Genomic DNA, 16,965 nt, shown 5'->3' with positions numbered 1-16,965 from the left:
GTACTGAATATATATGTATCTCACCTGGCAACCAGTCTCGACGTCTGCGTAATAGCCGGACGCTCGACCTTGACATGTGAATCTCGTCGCCGGACTCTTGACTCGATTACCCGTCTGGAAAAGAAATTGTAATTTATAATTGTGAAAGGTATTATACATTATAATATGAGAACACAGTGTTATGCAGGCGGATACGAACGATGGAACGTTGATCTATAAGTTTTTTTTTATTATTTATTCCAATTGACATTCAATATTTAAATGTGTTGCGGACTTTTTAGTCATGTGTTATGTCATAATTTCATTATATAATAACAATAACAATTTGTTAATTAGCGTATGTTAGCGTATATATTACCTATGTTACAAAGACGTAGCTATTTACATCAAATAATTGTCTACCTTACACAATATTAGTATCCATTTAACTTGTTGATTTATAGCATGTTAGCAAAAGTATGTTTGGTATTTCTTAATATTCGAGAAACAATAAAAAAACATTTTTTAGTCTATGCAATAGCAACTTCAGTACACTCTAAAATAAAATGCAGGTTTAGCATGGGTATATTTAATGAAATTTGTGCAATGTTTATTTTTAACAATTACTCAACTATATTTTAGATTTATGATTCTCGATTTTAAAAGACAAAATTATATAACATTCGTAATAATATATAAATACTCTAGGTAGCCAGCCGCCCGCGGTTTCACCCACGACATGTTCATTTCTATTAACCTTGACAATGTGCAAAATTTCGTGATGATCACTTAGCTAGTTAAGACGTGACAACGAAGAAACAAATGAACAAACTTCGCATTTATAACATTAGTTAGGATTAAGGTTCAATAGTTAACATCTACGGCTACATCGTAATTGGATAAACACCGAGACTAAATCTATTAATCTTTAACCGCTGTAGGCATGCACAACTGAATGCAAGATGTTCCGTAACTGTGGCGTAGTTGAAAAGAAAGTAAGAAACCTCTTTTGTAATCTACTATCCTTTACGGAAGATTTATCGGTCATTTTCTAAAATCAGCCGACCTGCTCTATATACTAGTAACCAGTCATTATCCGTAACGCCTTCCGTTCGTAATACAGTCACGAGATGGTTACGTAAACACGAGATCAATTCTAAATAAAGGAACAGCAAAAATCGGTAAACCGGGTGACGACAGACGGCTGATCTTTGGTTATTCGAATCCCATAATTTAGTTGATATGAACTTGAAGAATCGATTGCAGGTTACGTAACGATAGTCGATTGTTTGTAACTAGTACTATGTAATATATATGATATATTTAAATGATATTCGATTTGAAAAATATTTTTTGTCAAAAATGTTAACCCAAAGCATAAATTACCATAATTTTCATAATATGTTAGCAAGTTGGTTTTTACTTGTTTTGTAAAATAATAGTATGTAATGAATTATGTTTATAACAATAAACATAATTCATTTTGTTGAAAACTAAGCTTAGCTTATCGGCTCTTACTTCCGTACGGTTTAATTAAGATAAAGTGCTTACGTAAACAAACGTTTTTAAACTTCCACATATAAACTTCCTGACTTTATCACCTTGTCATATTAATATTATACAATGTTCTTCCTTGAGTTATTCGAAGTACTGTGATAAGTGGAATGGACAATAAGTAACATGAGAATTGGACAAAATTAATAAAAATAATAGATAGTGTCATCATTGAGATTTGCCAATGTAACCAAGATCTTTCGGAAGGACTTACAATTTTAAGCAGCAGCTTTTTTTTCAGCAAATGACTGGAACGTTATGAGAATATATATATAATAAATTTATATATATATAGCATAAAAGGTTACACTTTTCTTCTTCTGATTGGAATATGTATACATATGTAAACATAACCCATTCCGAATAAGTCATGTCAGCATTTCTTCCAATGGTTATATTTTGTAGAGATTTTTTCTACCCCAAACGCGTACAGAAGTTGGCACAGCTTATGTTGCAATCTCAGCAATGACTTCATACCTTATTAAATATATATAAAATGATGGACGGTATTATAATAATAAAATGATGGACTAAAATAAAACGATATTCAAAATCTAATTCTATTCCATTAATTATTGAAATATTATTTACAAATATTGTTCGAACGTTAAGATTTTCAACAAATTTCGGCATGATAAAGTTAATTATATAAAAATCTCATGTTTCATTTCCAGAATTCACGTGACTTGTTCAAAACTCGTCTTTAAATTTTGATATTAAAGATAGACGAACAAAATCCGAAGTAATTAATCAAGAAAGAAGCAAGGACAATAAAAATAAATTAATCCAATGAAATCACGTGAAATTTGCTTAAGTATGTTGTAGTACACAAATTAACAAAATTTCACATAATTATACAGACAAAGAGAAAATGACGAAAACCTCATTCATATGTAACAGCGAAACAAAAAATACTATGAACGTATGCAATACTAAGACAATGGCCGGTAATATTGAATAGAAAACAAACAACCTTTCAATCTAGATGCATCTGCCCCATTGAATAAATTAGGTTAGTTTAAGACAGAATTGCCTAATCATTTCAAAATTACAGTCTTCATTAGTCTTGGTTCAATTTTTTGCAGAATTTCGTATTGATAATATGTTTACTTATATATATTACCTATCATTTATTTTCTACTAAAAAACACGCTGACGCAGTTTATTCGTAGCCATAATATATGATCTATAATATCATTATCATCATTTGTCTGCCCTTTATATATGAACTTATTTTGCCAAGTCACGTAGAATGGAGAATAGACGGAGGACGTGATCGGAGAATGTGGTTCAAATAGTAATTAACAAAATATATAATAAAATAACCCTTTGTACGTTAATGCGTATCAAGTACACAAATCATAAGAAAATAAAGTGAATATCCAAGACACAATGATATAGAAATTAAAATTTTAGCACAAAAATGGTTTATAATATAATATGTTTCTTACAAACGGCATAAAATGATTAATATTCGTATAAGTTCTCTGATGTCGCATAAAATCATAGCAAAGCGTAACTGGTATAATTGGTATTCTACAAACATAACACAATATTTCAAGATTCAAACTCGTCTCATAACTTGTTTACTTGTAAATCAAAGTAACATTTACTTTTGTTTTACAAGAAAATAAATTGTATATATTTTAAAGACGTTGAGACAAGCGTCAAATAATCACATGACTAACAAACAGATTATTGTATATCAGATATATATGCTACAGATTATTTGATAGTAATCATTAAAATTAATTAATGCAGAGGAGGAAAATAAATATTGTCCCTTAATTTGTATCCGTTATGTAATATATACTATATGCTAATGATGTGTATTAGAAACCGGTTTTCCGAAAGGATCCATTTCAGTTCCAGGATCTATTTTAATATTCATTGTACACATAAATTATTTACATTTCTTAGATTATATTTAACAAAAAGTTAAGAGCCAAGTTGTTCACCTAAAAAGCGTGGATTAGTATTCCTCTGACTTAATTGTGTAATATAAAACATCAGTTGAATCAATTTTATTTTAATTTAAATATAATTATATTCCTATAAAAAAATTAAGAAAACCGTTGCCAATAAGGACATTTACAAAATCTAAGAACTATAAATAGTTACGTAACAAAATTATGATCTACTTTGTTCAAGTGGCTCTTATAAACAATTTTATATCATCACGTTAGAGAAATAATTTTATGTAAAGTTACCAGAGCCATCGGTTCGAAAATCGGAATTTTTGAGAGCACCGGTAATAAACATCAATAAGTATTATTTGTCTGAAATGTAATTATATACAACTCAACATGATATATAAATATGTCCATATAAAATGTGTTCTATCGATAAATCAAATTTGCTTTCCATTATATTTTCATAATAAAAAATTACGCAGTAATTACTTAACCAGTAAACTTTAGTTGACATTTTGATAATCGAAAAAAATAATTACATATATTCACATTATAGATATTATAATTAATGTCAGGTCCAATAATATAATTGTCTATAGTACACATTGCGTACACATTTATCACCTATTTTAACATATCGTTTAACTGATCATTATAATTTTACAATGCTTTTACACTCGTTATCAGGGCTGTTACGAGTATGCAAGAACAAACTTGGAACTCACAGTGGAAATCGTTCGTGAAATGTCAGAAGGTGATATGCGACATTAACTATAATAATTATTAAATTACCACATCGAAATAGCGTATTCACCATAATACTATAATTATACGAGCTTATTAATTATGATTAGTGCTTATCGCTTAGTACCAACGTGCCTAATGACAAGTGAGGAGTAATTGTTTACACTTTGGTATTAGCAGAAAGGTATTCGTGACCAGACATCCTCTCGAAATGGAACACAAACGCCTTATTTTGCGCAGCGTATTCAAACACTATTCAAAAATGTGTAAACAAGGTATTAGTCGATTTTTAACGTTCACAAGTGACTGAGTAGGGCTTTGTTCAAACAATAAAAAATAGTACGTGACGAAATGAGTTCTTACAAGATTTTGGACCAAATAATACTTATTTCTGTTTTGTTTAACATTAAACTACGTCAGTGTTATGTGAAGATACCACGGTTTCGGAATGAAGATTCTATTGAGAGTACCTAGTTAATGACTCAGTAGTTACGCTTTAAGACTAGTTTCAATGTATATATCGATGAGTTACAGGTAAATGGAACATCTTGCACGATAATTAATGAATACTAAGTCAACGCTGATTTTCAATTCAATGACGTACATATAATAGTAATAAAGTAATTTAAAAATGTTAGCTTTTTATATATGTATATTTGGTAAATACATACAACTATTTAAAAAAAAAAAACGGTGAAAAAACAAAGCAAACAAACCAGCAACACATAACCTTTATATAAGTGTGATAGGTAGATAAAATCCATTTTGTAAGTATATTAAATCGTAAAAGTTTTGAAATAAATTGCTCTTGTTGACACCCACGCAAATGATTTACATTCAAAATATCTATTATTTTTTAAACAAGTCGTAGACAGCTAATTTATTGGTTCAAATATCATTCGTTCGATTACGAAAAAAAATTTAAGCTATTGTTACGAAATTTGCATAAATAAAAATTATAGACCATTCGATTTAGTGATTGAACGTTTTTGGGTTCATAGATTAAAATTTTTTTTGAGGGCACATGTAGTATTGCTATACTGCCATTAAGGCACTTTTCGACGATTTGGAATACAATCTTCGCAAATGTTAATTAGGAAGCTAAATGAATTTTGAGTTATCTGTTTATTATGCATCACAAAATAAATAGTATGAAGGACATGAGTTATGATAAACCTAAAAGTATGCCTTTTATATTTTTTTATTACCTTTTACTCCAAGGAGCACCGCCATGTTTTATCCAAGAGGGTGTCGGTTAGTTTTAAAGTTCAATAACTTTTTATATGCCCGTATAGACATGTTTGATTATTTTTTCAGGTTTGTTATTACCTTGAACAAACATTTTTTTGAATGAATAGTCATAACGTTGTTTGGATGTCTTAAGCTTGGACATCAAATCTATGGCCACCAAGTAATTGGTAGCTATACAACATTAAATCGGCTGTGGGATGGCTGTGGGCGTACTATTCCATATTTGATTTTTTAATTACTTTTAATTACCTATTTCTATATTATACAAGGCAACTGTTTTATTATTTTGTGACATGTAATATTCTAATTATAAATACAATAAATCTGTAACGCGGTCTAGCCTATCAACTATTTATATTTAAAAAGAATTGGCACACATAACTGGTATTAACATATATTTTGAAATATACAGTTATAAAAGCTTACTTTATATTTCACTACCGAATATTCAATAAATTCGGTATTCTGTAACTCGAATGAAATCTGGACTAGCGCCACTTTGTAAGAGTATGATGCAACAAACCTTCAATGAGAACTGTGAAATTTACCTTGATTAGAATTGACTTGAATACGATCATAAAATATTCACCTCATTATTAAAAGTCAAATGAAAATAAAATAATATTTTATTTTCACTAACAACTAAATAATAATAATAAATCCGATAAGTTTCTTTCAATAAGCAAGTGTAACGCTTCTATATTAAATCAAGATTTTTGACTGTGACTTCGAAAGAAGTAAAGTGATAGAAACTAAATTGATTGAAACCCTTTATATCCTGTGGAAGAAAAGAGTTTATTCCATCACACTTCATTGTGGAATGGCAAATATACATGTGACAGAAACGCATCTGTCACTGCCGAGAATGAAATGAATAAAATTATGAATGTAAGCACCAATTTATATTTTAAATTTGCCACTTCAGTTACACTTGACAAGTTCTATCTATTGAGTCATTTAGACTCAAATAAATAAAAGCATAATGAAATATGTATTACAACATACTAAAATTATATATATATATATATATATATATATATATATATATATATATATATATATATATATATATATATATATATATATATATATATGTTAAACGCGATCCGCCTTTAAATCGATGATGATTCATTTTGAAGAATGAACGATTGATTAAATGGCTAATGAAACTTACGAAAATTACGAAACGAATGTAGAAAAAATATTATGTTATTAATGAAATAGTATTATTATGCTTATAAGCATCGAAATCAGTTAAATTAATCTGAAAGGTTTATTTAGATTTATTTAATTATACATTAGCAGTGCTACGGATTCGCTCTCACTAAATTTGTTATAAATATTTTTTTTTTATTTACAGTCTATCTACAGTAATAATTACAAATTAAAAGTTTATAAATGAATAGGTCTAAGCGTAAAAGTTGCCATACTTATAGGTAACCACGACAAGCAAAAATGACACTAAGCATCTAAAATAATAATTGAAGAAAATAAAAATAAATTTAACACAATTTGGAAGTATAAAATGAAATATAAGTATAACAAAAATTCCTAAAGCTAAAAATAATAATTAAAAATAGTAACAAAAGTGTTATTTGCTCCCTAGGTTTATCCTTACTAATATAATAAATGCGAAAGTCAGTTTGTTTGTTCCGCTTTCACAACTTTAGATAAGTTCTCTACCAGTCGTCATGAAATGTAGCGTACACATTGTCAGATGTACAGAAAAGGACCTTCGTTACCTACCACCCTCTCACACGCGGGCGGTATATAGCATGTTATAATGACTTTTTTATCTTATGCCGGAGAACTTTCGAAGAATCATGAAAATATTTGCTAATGATAATTACCTACATGTGCACGTTTATGTGCAAATTTTCTGCAATTATTAAAGTGCAGTTAACGTCATCAAGAATGTCCTTAATATTTTTAGAAGTAAGTTTAAATTTATTTATTTATTTTGCTTTAGTTTATTACGGATATTTCGTTTGAACAAGTTCGTCGAAACGGTCAAAGGCTGATAGGATGTGTTTAATAAATTAACAATCAAAAAGTATTAAAAAATTTACAAAAATAACATATAACACAATACACTATGACAGTTAAAGATATAAAAAGTAACACATGTAAATATACCATTGTTGGGCCGCGACGGTGAATTTTAAGCACAGATTAAGCACAGGCAAACTCATAAGCGAGTGGTGCTTGTCCAGCTTTGAACCCGCAATCATTGGTTAACATTCACGTATCCAACCACTGAGCCATATATATTATTTAAATATATTTTTACTTAGTCTAGTTTCAAGTAAGAAATCATATTTAAAAAATGGGTTAATGCGTTTATGATCTTACTGTTAACACATATGTACACAAGCCGCTCCGCCATATTCGGATACCAATATTCACGTAACTACGCTAATTGTAAACGCCACTATTGTCATTTACTATTATATTATAATCATATACGAAACTGTTTCATCAATGGTGGACTGTCTCCCAAATCATTACTCAAAATCAAGTATTCTGTGGAATTTTATAGTTGACTCATAGCAGACAATTTTGTTGTTAACAAAGTCAAATAGACAGTGTGTCGAGATCGAAGTAAAATTAGGGTTTGGGCAATGAAGGTTACCAAAAAAATATTTACTTATCTTTATTATAACATCTTTACTATAACCTCGACATTGATGTGAAACATCTATTGTCGCAGTGGGGGTAAGACAGACTCGTATGCCGCGGAGGCAAACATCAACGGTCTCTTATGCCGTCATACCCCATCCTTCTACTCCCTTGTATATGCTTATAATGTAGACAATATACGAGTACTTTGTTACTATGTTAAAATCAATTTGGCGCCCCGTGACGGGTACATTTTGATGATAATACATAATCATATTTTTTTTTAAATCAAAAATTATTAATATCTGTCATCAAAATTTGTTTCCTGTTTAATTTTAATCAATTTCGACTCGTTGCGACTCCTTTTAAGAAACCATAAGCAGATAAAACTTAGTAGCATTAATTCGTTATATTCAACCTTGTCAGTTAATAGCTCATTAACAGACAGGGGACCACCCAAGGTCAAATATTTGAATAATTATAAATAAACATCTAAAATTTAAATCTCATGTAATAATACCAATAATTTGAAACTCGTTCCGAACGACATTGTTATATGACTACCCACAGACGACACCTGATTCATTGTAAAAATGATTCATGTTAAATAGTGTGAAAGATTTGCAATCAATGTACCTAATTATCAAAAAGTTGATAGGCTAAGTTGGTAAGTTTAACTTTAATAAAAAAAAAATCTTAAATGACGTTATTAATTATTTTTTTTCTAACTAAGGTTAAGTAACTTTTCATATGCTTAATTTGTGTTTATCATTTATCTCGTGCTCCTGCGCAAAGGAAAACATGTTGGTTGAAATTCTGCTACATTTGTGTTCACCCCACATTGGAGCGTGGTGGTATAAGCTACAAACATTACCCACAAGAGGAGAGTAGGTTATTTTCCCAGCTGTAGGACATTTACATTCTGTTAGTTTCCTTTTATAAATATTAAAGTGTTATGTAATTACGTAAACACCTATCTTCTTTGGCACTTATTTTGTGTGATAATACATATAAAATCTCAAGGATATTCAAATTCTGCTCTCCATAGACAAAAAAAAATGTAGACCCATTAAAATCATATCGTTATATTTAAAATACGAGTACATTCATCCTACTCCACTCAAATCCACCCACATTTGCCTAAAAAGAAAATTTGTCGTCGACTATATTACATTCAAGTAGGCTTATAAAAGGAGTGAGCTCATCTCTAAATATGTTAGTATTTGATTTACTATAACAAACTTATAAAGGAATTTATAAGATTAACATACTTCGAAAACCGAACATGTGCAAGTTATTAGCATCTATAACTGGTTTCTGTTGACTTAAATTAAAATAGCGTAGTATTTTGCTTAAATAATTGGTATTGTTAGCTTTATTTCTAACATCCTTATAAAGGCTCAGTATTTATCTTAGACGTTGAGTTGAAGGAAAATATTCGTATAGTAATTTACACAATTCTACTTGTTAATCGTTTTCAAAAGTGAAAAACAAAAAATACACAATTTTTTTTTTTGTGTTCATTGCGTTCAAATTTTCGCTTTGGAGAAAACGAGCATTGACCGCCATTTTGTAACATGCCACGCGAATAAATTTGTAAATGATAGTAAATTACGTTTTACTTCGAACGAATATATTTTTCTGATTCACCTCAATGTGTCTTTCATTGTCTCTTGTGAGTTTTACCCAATAAAGGGACATTGTTACAAGAGCCGAGATGGCTCATCGGTTAAAACGCGTGGATCTTAACCGTAGATTGCGGGTTCAAACTTCAAACACCATTTAGTTTTAATGTGCTTAATTGTGTGTTTATAATTCATATCGAACTCATCGGTGAAGTAACCTCATGAAAAAACCAGCATGTATCGAATGAAATGCTAAATTTGTTATCCACCAATCCGCAATAGAGCCGCGTGGTGGATTAAGCTCCAAAGACTCAGTTAACAAGGACATTGTTAACAGACTGTAATAGAAATAGCCTGTGAATGTCCCACTTCTGGGCTAAGGCCTCCTCTCCGTTTTTGCGGAGAAGGTTTGGATACATTAAGCATAAACACAAATTAAGCAAATAAAAATTCAGTGGTGCTTGCCCGGTTTGAACTCACGATCATCGGTTAAGATTCACGCGTTCTAACCACTGAGCCATTTCGGCTTTTTTAAGACATTTGTTACAGGCTATTATTTTTTTGTATGTAGGTAGCATTATTGTAAAAAAATATCACTAGGTCAATCATAAACAAGAGTCAAAACTTGACCCACTGTTAGACACTCTCACTCGCGTATTGGAAAAAATTTACATCTAACCGCTTTTTTACCCAGAAAGGTCACTAAAAGATTCGCGTCCAACCAGTCTTAAGAGCGTGGCGATAGGTATAATATAATATGAATATTATTTTAAAATGTTACGTGAATGTTTTAAAATCATACTTTAAAAGTCAAAATTCTTATCGAACTTTGCAATAAGATAATTATTAGATAAAAAACCTCATAATAGATAGTTCAAAAATATATTTATTAGTAGTAAGTTCTTTTTAACAAATTAAGTAAATTTTTTTTTATATATATAATTGGAACATTTTTAGGTTAATATTTTGATATTTTTTATGAATATAGACTATATTTACAAAATCGTTATTACTCATCAACGCACAGATAAAAAAACTAATGAATATAGAAATCTGAAATTTAAAATATTTGTTTATTTTAAACCATGCATATCCGCTAATAAAGGATTATTGAAACTTTCAACTTAAATATGTTAAAATTGGAAGAGTAAATTTGTATGAATTTTATCTTTACGAAGTCAGGACTGGCAGCTAGCAATGTTACAAAAGAAAAAATACACAATGCAAATTGACAATAAGCATACTTATCTTTAATAACATGTTACCTACGTACATATACGAGGTATTGTTAATTTAACTCATAAGAAGTGCATGAAACACGAGATTCTTATAATCTTGACAATCGATCACAAAAACAGAGGAACTTACTAAGTAATTCTCACCTCGTAATGGTTTTTTATTCTTTATCTGTTAGATAATATAATCAGGTAAATCTATTAGCTAAAGTTAAGCTGATATGAAAAAATCAATGCAGTAAAAGAAGCAACCCATACTATTTGCGGTTTTTTTTAAATAGTTTTGTGAGCAGACAGCTTCTTAACCGAAGATCGCAGTTTAAGATCCGGGCAAGACAACAAATCAGTTTGTGTTTCATCTCGTGCTCAGTCACCAGCGACAGAATGCCACGATTATTTTTAATGGGTGGACTAATTATTTCAATATTGAAAAATGGAAATAATATTTCACAACAATCTTATTATCTTTGGCCTAGTGGTAAGAACGCGTGAATCTTAACCGATGATCGTGGGTTCAAACCCGGGCAAGCACCACTGAATTTTCATGTGCTCAATTTGTGTTTATAATTCATCTCGTGCTTAACGGTGAAGGAAAACATCGTGAGGAAACCTGCATGTGTTTAATTTCATTTAAATTCTGCCACATGTGTATTCTACCAACCCGCATAGGAGCAGCGTGGTGGAATAAGCTCCAAACCTTCTCCTCAAAAGGGAGAGGAAGCCTTAGCCCAGCAGTGGGACATTAACAGGCTGTTACTGTTACTGTTATTATCTTTGAAAGACTTAATTTTTGTTAATATTAATGACGTAATAACTAAACAAATATATAAAAAGGCTGCTGTTTTATTAAATACGATCTATGGAAATTAAAATACACAAAACTTTAACGAATATAAAAGCGTGGACGCCATTTTGAAACAAGTTAATAAAATGACAATTCAACGATTTCGATGATATTTGACGTTTTTATGTGTTAACGCATATTAAGTATTGAATGAAAGGTTTATAAATGGAAATAATAATACGTCGAGCTTTCGATGTCTCGTCTATATCCGTCTTATAGGCACGATTAACTAAAACGTATTGTACTATAAAATTACTAGTTTTCGCCAGCGGCTTCTCCCGCTGGGTTGGAGGGGATAGGTGTTAGGTATGAATATATATAAAGTATTCTATGTCCTTTCTTAGGGTTCAAGGTTGCTTCATGCCAAATTTCTACTGGTGGTAGAGCTTTGTGCAAGCTCGTCTGGGTAGGTACCATCCACTCATCAGATATTCTACCGCAAAACAGTAGTACTTGGTATTGTTGTGTTACGGTTTGAAGGGTGAGTAAGTTAGTGTAATTACAGGCACAAGGGACATAACATCTTAGTTCCCAAGGTTGGTGGCGCATTGGTGATGTAACCGATGGTTAACATTTCTTACAATGGCAATGACTATGGGCGTTGGTGACCACCATCAGGTGACCCATATGCTCGTCCGCCTTCCTATAAAAAAAAAATCTTCAAAATAGCTTCAGTGGTTTAGCCGTGAAAGCGTAACAGACAGACAGAGTTACTTTCGCCTTTATAATATTAGTATAGATGGACTTAAGTATAATTTATTATTCGAAAAAAATCCAAAACAATATATATGCAGAACCTTTCACCTTTTTACCATAGAACTGCGAGTAATCGAAAAGATCTGCACCCGTACGTAGTTAACGTATTTAAGACACGTACGAAACGATTCGCTTCCTCGTTTCTGATACGCACCGCCAAGGTCTGGAATACCTTCCCGACCTCCGTTTTCCTCACCACCTACAATGTGGATACCTTCAAGTCTAGAGTGAACAGGCATCTTCTAGGCAAGCGCGCTCCATCTTAGACTGTATCTCACTTTCCATCAGCTGTGATAACAGTCAAGCGCTAGCCTATACATTTAAAAAAAAAAGTAGAAACAAAAAATAATCCCTATCCATGCAATACCTGTATTTAAAGTTCGTGTATATAACTTTTACTAATAAATTTTACTTCTATACAAGGCAAGGACACAAATACATTCACAACGTAACCACGTGAGATAAATCTCTAACGAAAATCCGCGTAATGTCTATGAATAAAACGTTTAAAGGTCAGTCAGTTATTTAGAATTGTTTTTTTTTGTTAGAAAACGAACACGTTTTTGTTTACCTATAACATGCGCTATAACTTAATTAAAATATTCATGATTAAGGTATAGTTTACAAATACAAAAATATTCATATATGAAATAATATTTTATAGTGAAAATAGCCTTACTGAATTTCTAGATTTGCAAGTACCTTCAAAGCCCTATTTGTTCCACGACCGATAACGACACGACTAACTTTTGCCTTCCTTTTTAAGCTATATATAATTTTATTATATATAGATAAATATTATTAATGGATATAATTTAATTTTTGTTACGTCTATTTATGTTATAAGCTGACTAAATTATGTTTATTGCCGCCCTTTAGGTCGTGAGAGTATATGCTCATAATTATACATAATATGTACATAATATATTGTTAGCCTAATCTGACTTTGCATATTTATTCCGCATATATATAAATTCGTAACATAAAAGATAATACTGTCTTAACGTGCTATTTAAAACGGAGTATAATATCGCAATTATTAAAAAAAAAAAAAACAGAATCAATTTAAACAATCTGGAAAAGGATAAATAAAGCCGAAGGTAGATCTGCCGCCTCTATCGGCCATCAAATAATAATTACGCGAACAATCAAATATTATTACAGATTATTGTAAATAAAAAATAAAGTAATTTATATTCAAAATTGATCATTATACACGATAGATCATCACGATGTTTATATTATAATAGTCATTGTTATGACAATTATAAATATATAAAGATAATTGATACGTAAAAAAAAAGATTTCCTGTTTAATTAAAACTATTCTTCGTTAAATTCAAATGGACAAGCGTGAAATTGGATTTTTGGAAATGATCTAAACTAAATCAGAGTGATGTTCCAATAACAATTTGTAGTCATTTATAATAATGAATTAAGATACAAAAAATTTTTAACAAACTGCCGATCTAGCTAAAGGAACATTTACATCACTTTGAATGTTTGTCTTGGACCAATCATTCAAAATGATAAATAAGCATTGCCTTTTATTTTTATTGCCAGTTAAAAATATTTAGGCTTTAATAGGTACTTTTGAATTGTCATGTTATAGGATTGAATTGACTGTTAAGCGAGAAACACTGTTACTCACAGTAAACTAAATAGTTGAAAGATGAAACTACAGAAAGAGATAACAAAATTAAAATTCTATAAAAAAAAATACTCGATGACTGCACTCTAATTTACATTTGAATTACATCAAAAGTGCTATAGTGTGAATCGGGCTTAATATAACGACTATTATGTAGGTAAACTTTGTAAAGTAGTGAATTTCATATATTACTGTATTTGGAATATAGTTATAATAATTTCATTATTCGTTGTTTTTTTGCTTCACACTCTTAAAAAAAGTAATTAAATATTTTGAATTAACAGCAAAATAATATACATTTTTTAATTATATGTTCATTTAAGCCCAATATTGTCAGCAGTCATTGTTTAAGATAAGTTCAAAGGTTTAATTGTTTTGTTTTTTACGGAAGTTATTTGAAAAACATTCAAATTACCGTACGCTAAAGGTGCGTCAAGCGATAAATCCTATCTTTACCAAAAAAAACTTCAATATAATTAATTAATTCTTCCGTATCTTGGCCAGTACTTTGCCTTAGCAAATGGCATTTTATTAATGACGTCGCAGACTGTGCCGTATAAATACTGGTTTGGAAGTAATTTTCTCCCTCGTATTAGGTGTATGTGTGTTTACTTAAAAATAAATACGTATTACAGAAAAAAAAACAATTTTATTTTATTTATGGTAATGGCCTACATATTACATAACATTTAAAAAATGCACTTCCCGAAAAAAAAATATATTTCTATTTTCTTTAAGTTATCTATAATTTAGTTTTAATATGACCTAATTTATAAATATTCCAGAAAACAAAATAACATTAAAGTATACTAAGAAACTAAAGACCACAATAAAAAATTTCGAAGAAAATAATCCTGAGTCAACATTGTATATTCTTTTAAAAAACAAAGTCATGCTTTACCTATTCGAATACTTTAAGGAAAATAAGATGCTGACGAAATATAGTAAACTGGTCATAATTTTAATGTTTCCTGCCCGATTTCAGTCACAACGATAGTTATAATGTCCGAGCGTGTGCTATAAAACATAGGCACACTTTTTTATCTGTTTCTCATGCTCCGATGATATCAATCCTAAACGACCTCGTAAATAGTAGGCGCAGAAACAACGACTTTACGTATTTTCTGAAAAACTGGTTATTTATTAATGCTCCACCCGAGATTCGAATCCAAGACATTTTGACCTGTAGGCGAACAAGCTAGCCTAGCCATTACAGATAAACAACGCAATTTCTATTTTAATCAGTAATTAACCTGACAAAAAAATTAACACACCATTTTTCATCATTCGCACTTATTAGTAATTATTATGTCAAATTGTCTTTTAAATAAGCATCGACTTGCGCTGACCATATTATTATAGTAAAAATAATAACAGATATTATGAAATATATTATTATGAAATGTAATGTCAAAATAGTGTCAAAATAATTGTAACTGTCAATTTGATCTAAGATGGCGTGCCATGGTCTGTCATTGTGACATCCGTATGACCTCTTTTACTTTCTTTTATTTTATTTTATTTCTATTGAAACACGTGAACTATACATTTGTTAAAATAATATTAAGCAACTGGATCCGTTTTATTTGTAAATATTTCATGGTTTTTTAATTTAAATTATTCACAGCTAAGTATTCATTAAGAGCCACTAACAATGAAAAGCACAACAAATACTCTTTTTAAAAACAACAAATAACAGACACAGCTCCGTTTTAGTATTATTATAAAATATACATTATACTAGCTGACCCGTGCCCACTTTGTTGGGCGGTAAACATTTTTACTTGTAATGAAATTATGATTGTGGTTCGGTTAGTACAGAGTGCTAGGATTTATTTACTTACTGCCAAAAGTCGCGTTGGCCACGATATCCGACTACCACGAAAAAGTCTTTTCATTTTTCGGGTTAGTATATAGCCTATGACACTCATAAATGATGTAGCTTACTATTGGTAAAAAAATTTTAAAATCGGTTCAGTAGATCCAGAGATTACCCCATACAACCTCACAAACTTTACCTCTTTATAATATTAGTATAGTTAGTGTTCTATTAATAGCTTTTTATATGCATGTTTCAATTTATTAAATAATCACATTTTTCAATGGAAATACGTTATATTTTTAATTAATATATTTTTAGATGTTTAATGCCATTTTTCTTAATATATCAAAATAGTGAAGTATTTTGGTTAAATTACAAAAACTGTTGTTGCTTGTAATAATAAAAAATATTATTCTTGCTAGTTTGTAAATATTAAATACCATAGATATGAAAGTTAATCTTAAAGCATGCTTATTAAGATTAATGTCAATGACTAAATTGTACCTATTCAAGCTTCGGACCTCAAAACACAATCGGTTTGTCATTATGTAAGTTTGACCACGTTACGTAACTTATGTTAAGTCATTGTAAGCGAGCTGTCCCGCTACTTTGTTCGAGGGGTCTTTGAACATAGGGATTCTATAGAAAGATTGATGAATTCATAAGATAAAAAAAACAATAGTACTAGCAACATTATTTACAATGCATTATTTAAATATTCAAATATTTCTCCACAACTACTTGTTAAAATTATGGTAAAATCGGTTATGGCAGTACGGTATAGATTATTGGCTATGGGTTATTTTCGAACCTGCGTTTCGTAGTAGAAGACCGAGATAATTATAATCTATCTAATATTTTTCATGTAATTCTTGTCATAGACACGCAAACAGGTATTATCACAATTATATTTTTTATCTGTGTCCATAAAGTGCACGACGATTAATCCCAAAGAATATTAAACTAAGCATG

At 30.1% G+C, this 16,965-nt stretch overlaps 1 protein-coding gene across 2 annotated transcripts in view; it reads right to left on the bottom strand.

Moving 5' to 3' along the window:
- The window catches only part of LOC126772347 (uncharacterized), a 52,153-nt gene that overhangs the window by 28,722 nt on the left and 6,466 nt on the right, over nucleotides 1-16,965 (bottom strand). For both annotated transcript variants that reach the window (XM_050492684.1, XM_050492685.1), the window contains exon 3: nucleotides 25-114. In XM_050492684.1, the coding sequence (XP_050348641.1) occupies nucleotides 25-114 (90 nt within the window). The remainder of the gene's footprint in view (nucleotides 1-24; nucleotides 115-16,965) is intronic.

Source organism: Nymphalis io, chromosome 12 (genome assembly GCF_905147045.1).
Source record: "Nymphalis io chromosome 12, ilAglIoxx1.1, whole genome shotgun sequence".
Lineage (NCBI taxonomy): Eukaryota > Metazoa > Arthropoda > Insecta > Lepidoptera > Nymphalidae > Nymphalis > Nymphalis io.
This window is presented reverse-complemented; position numbering and strand designations above follow the sequence as displayed.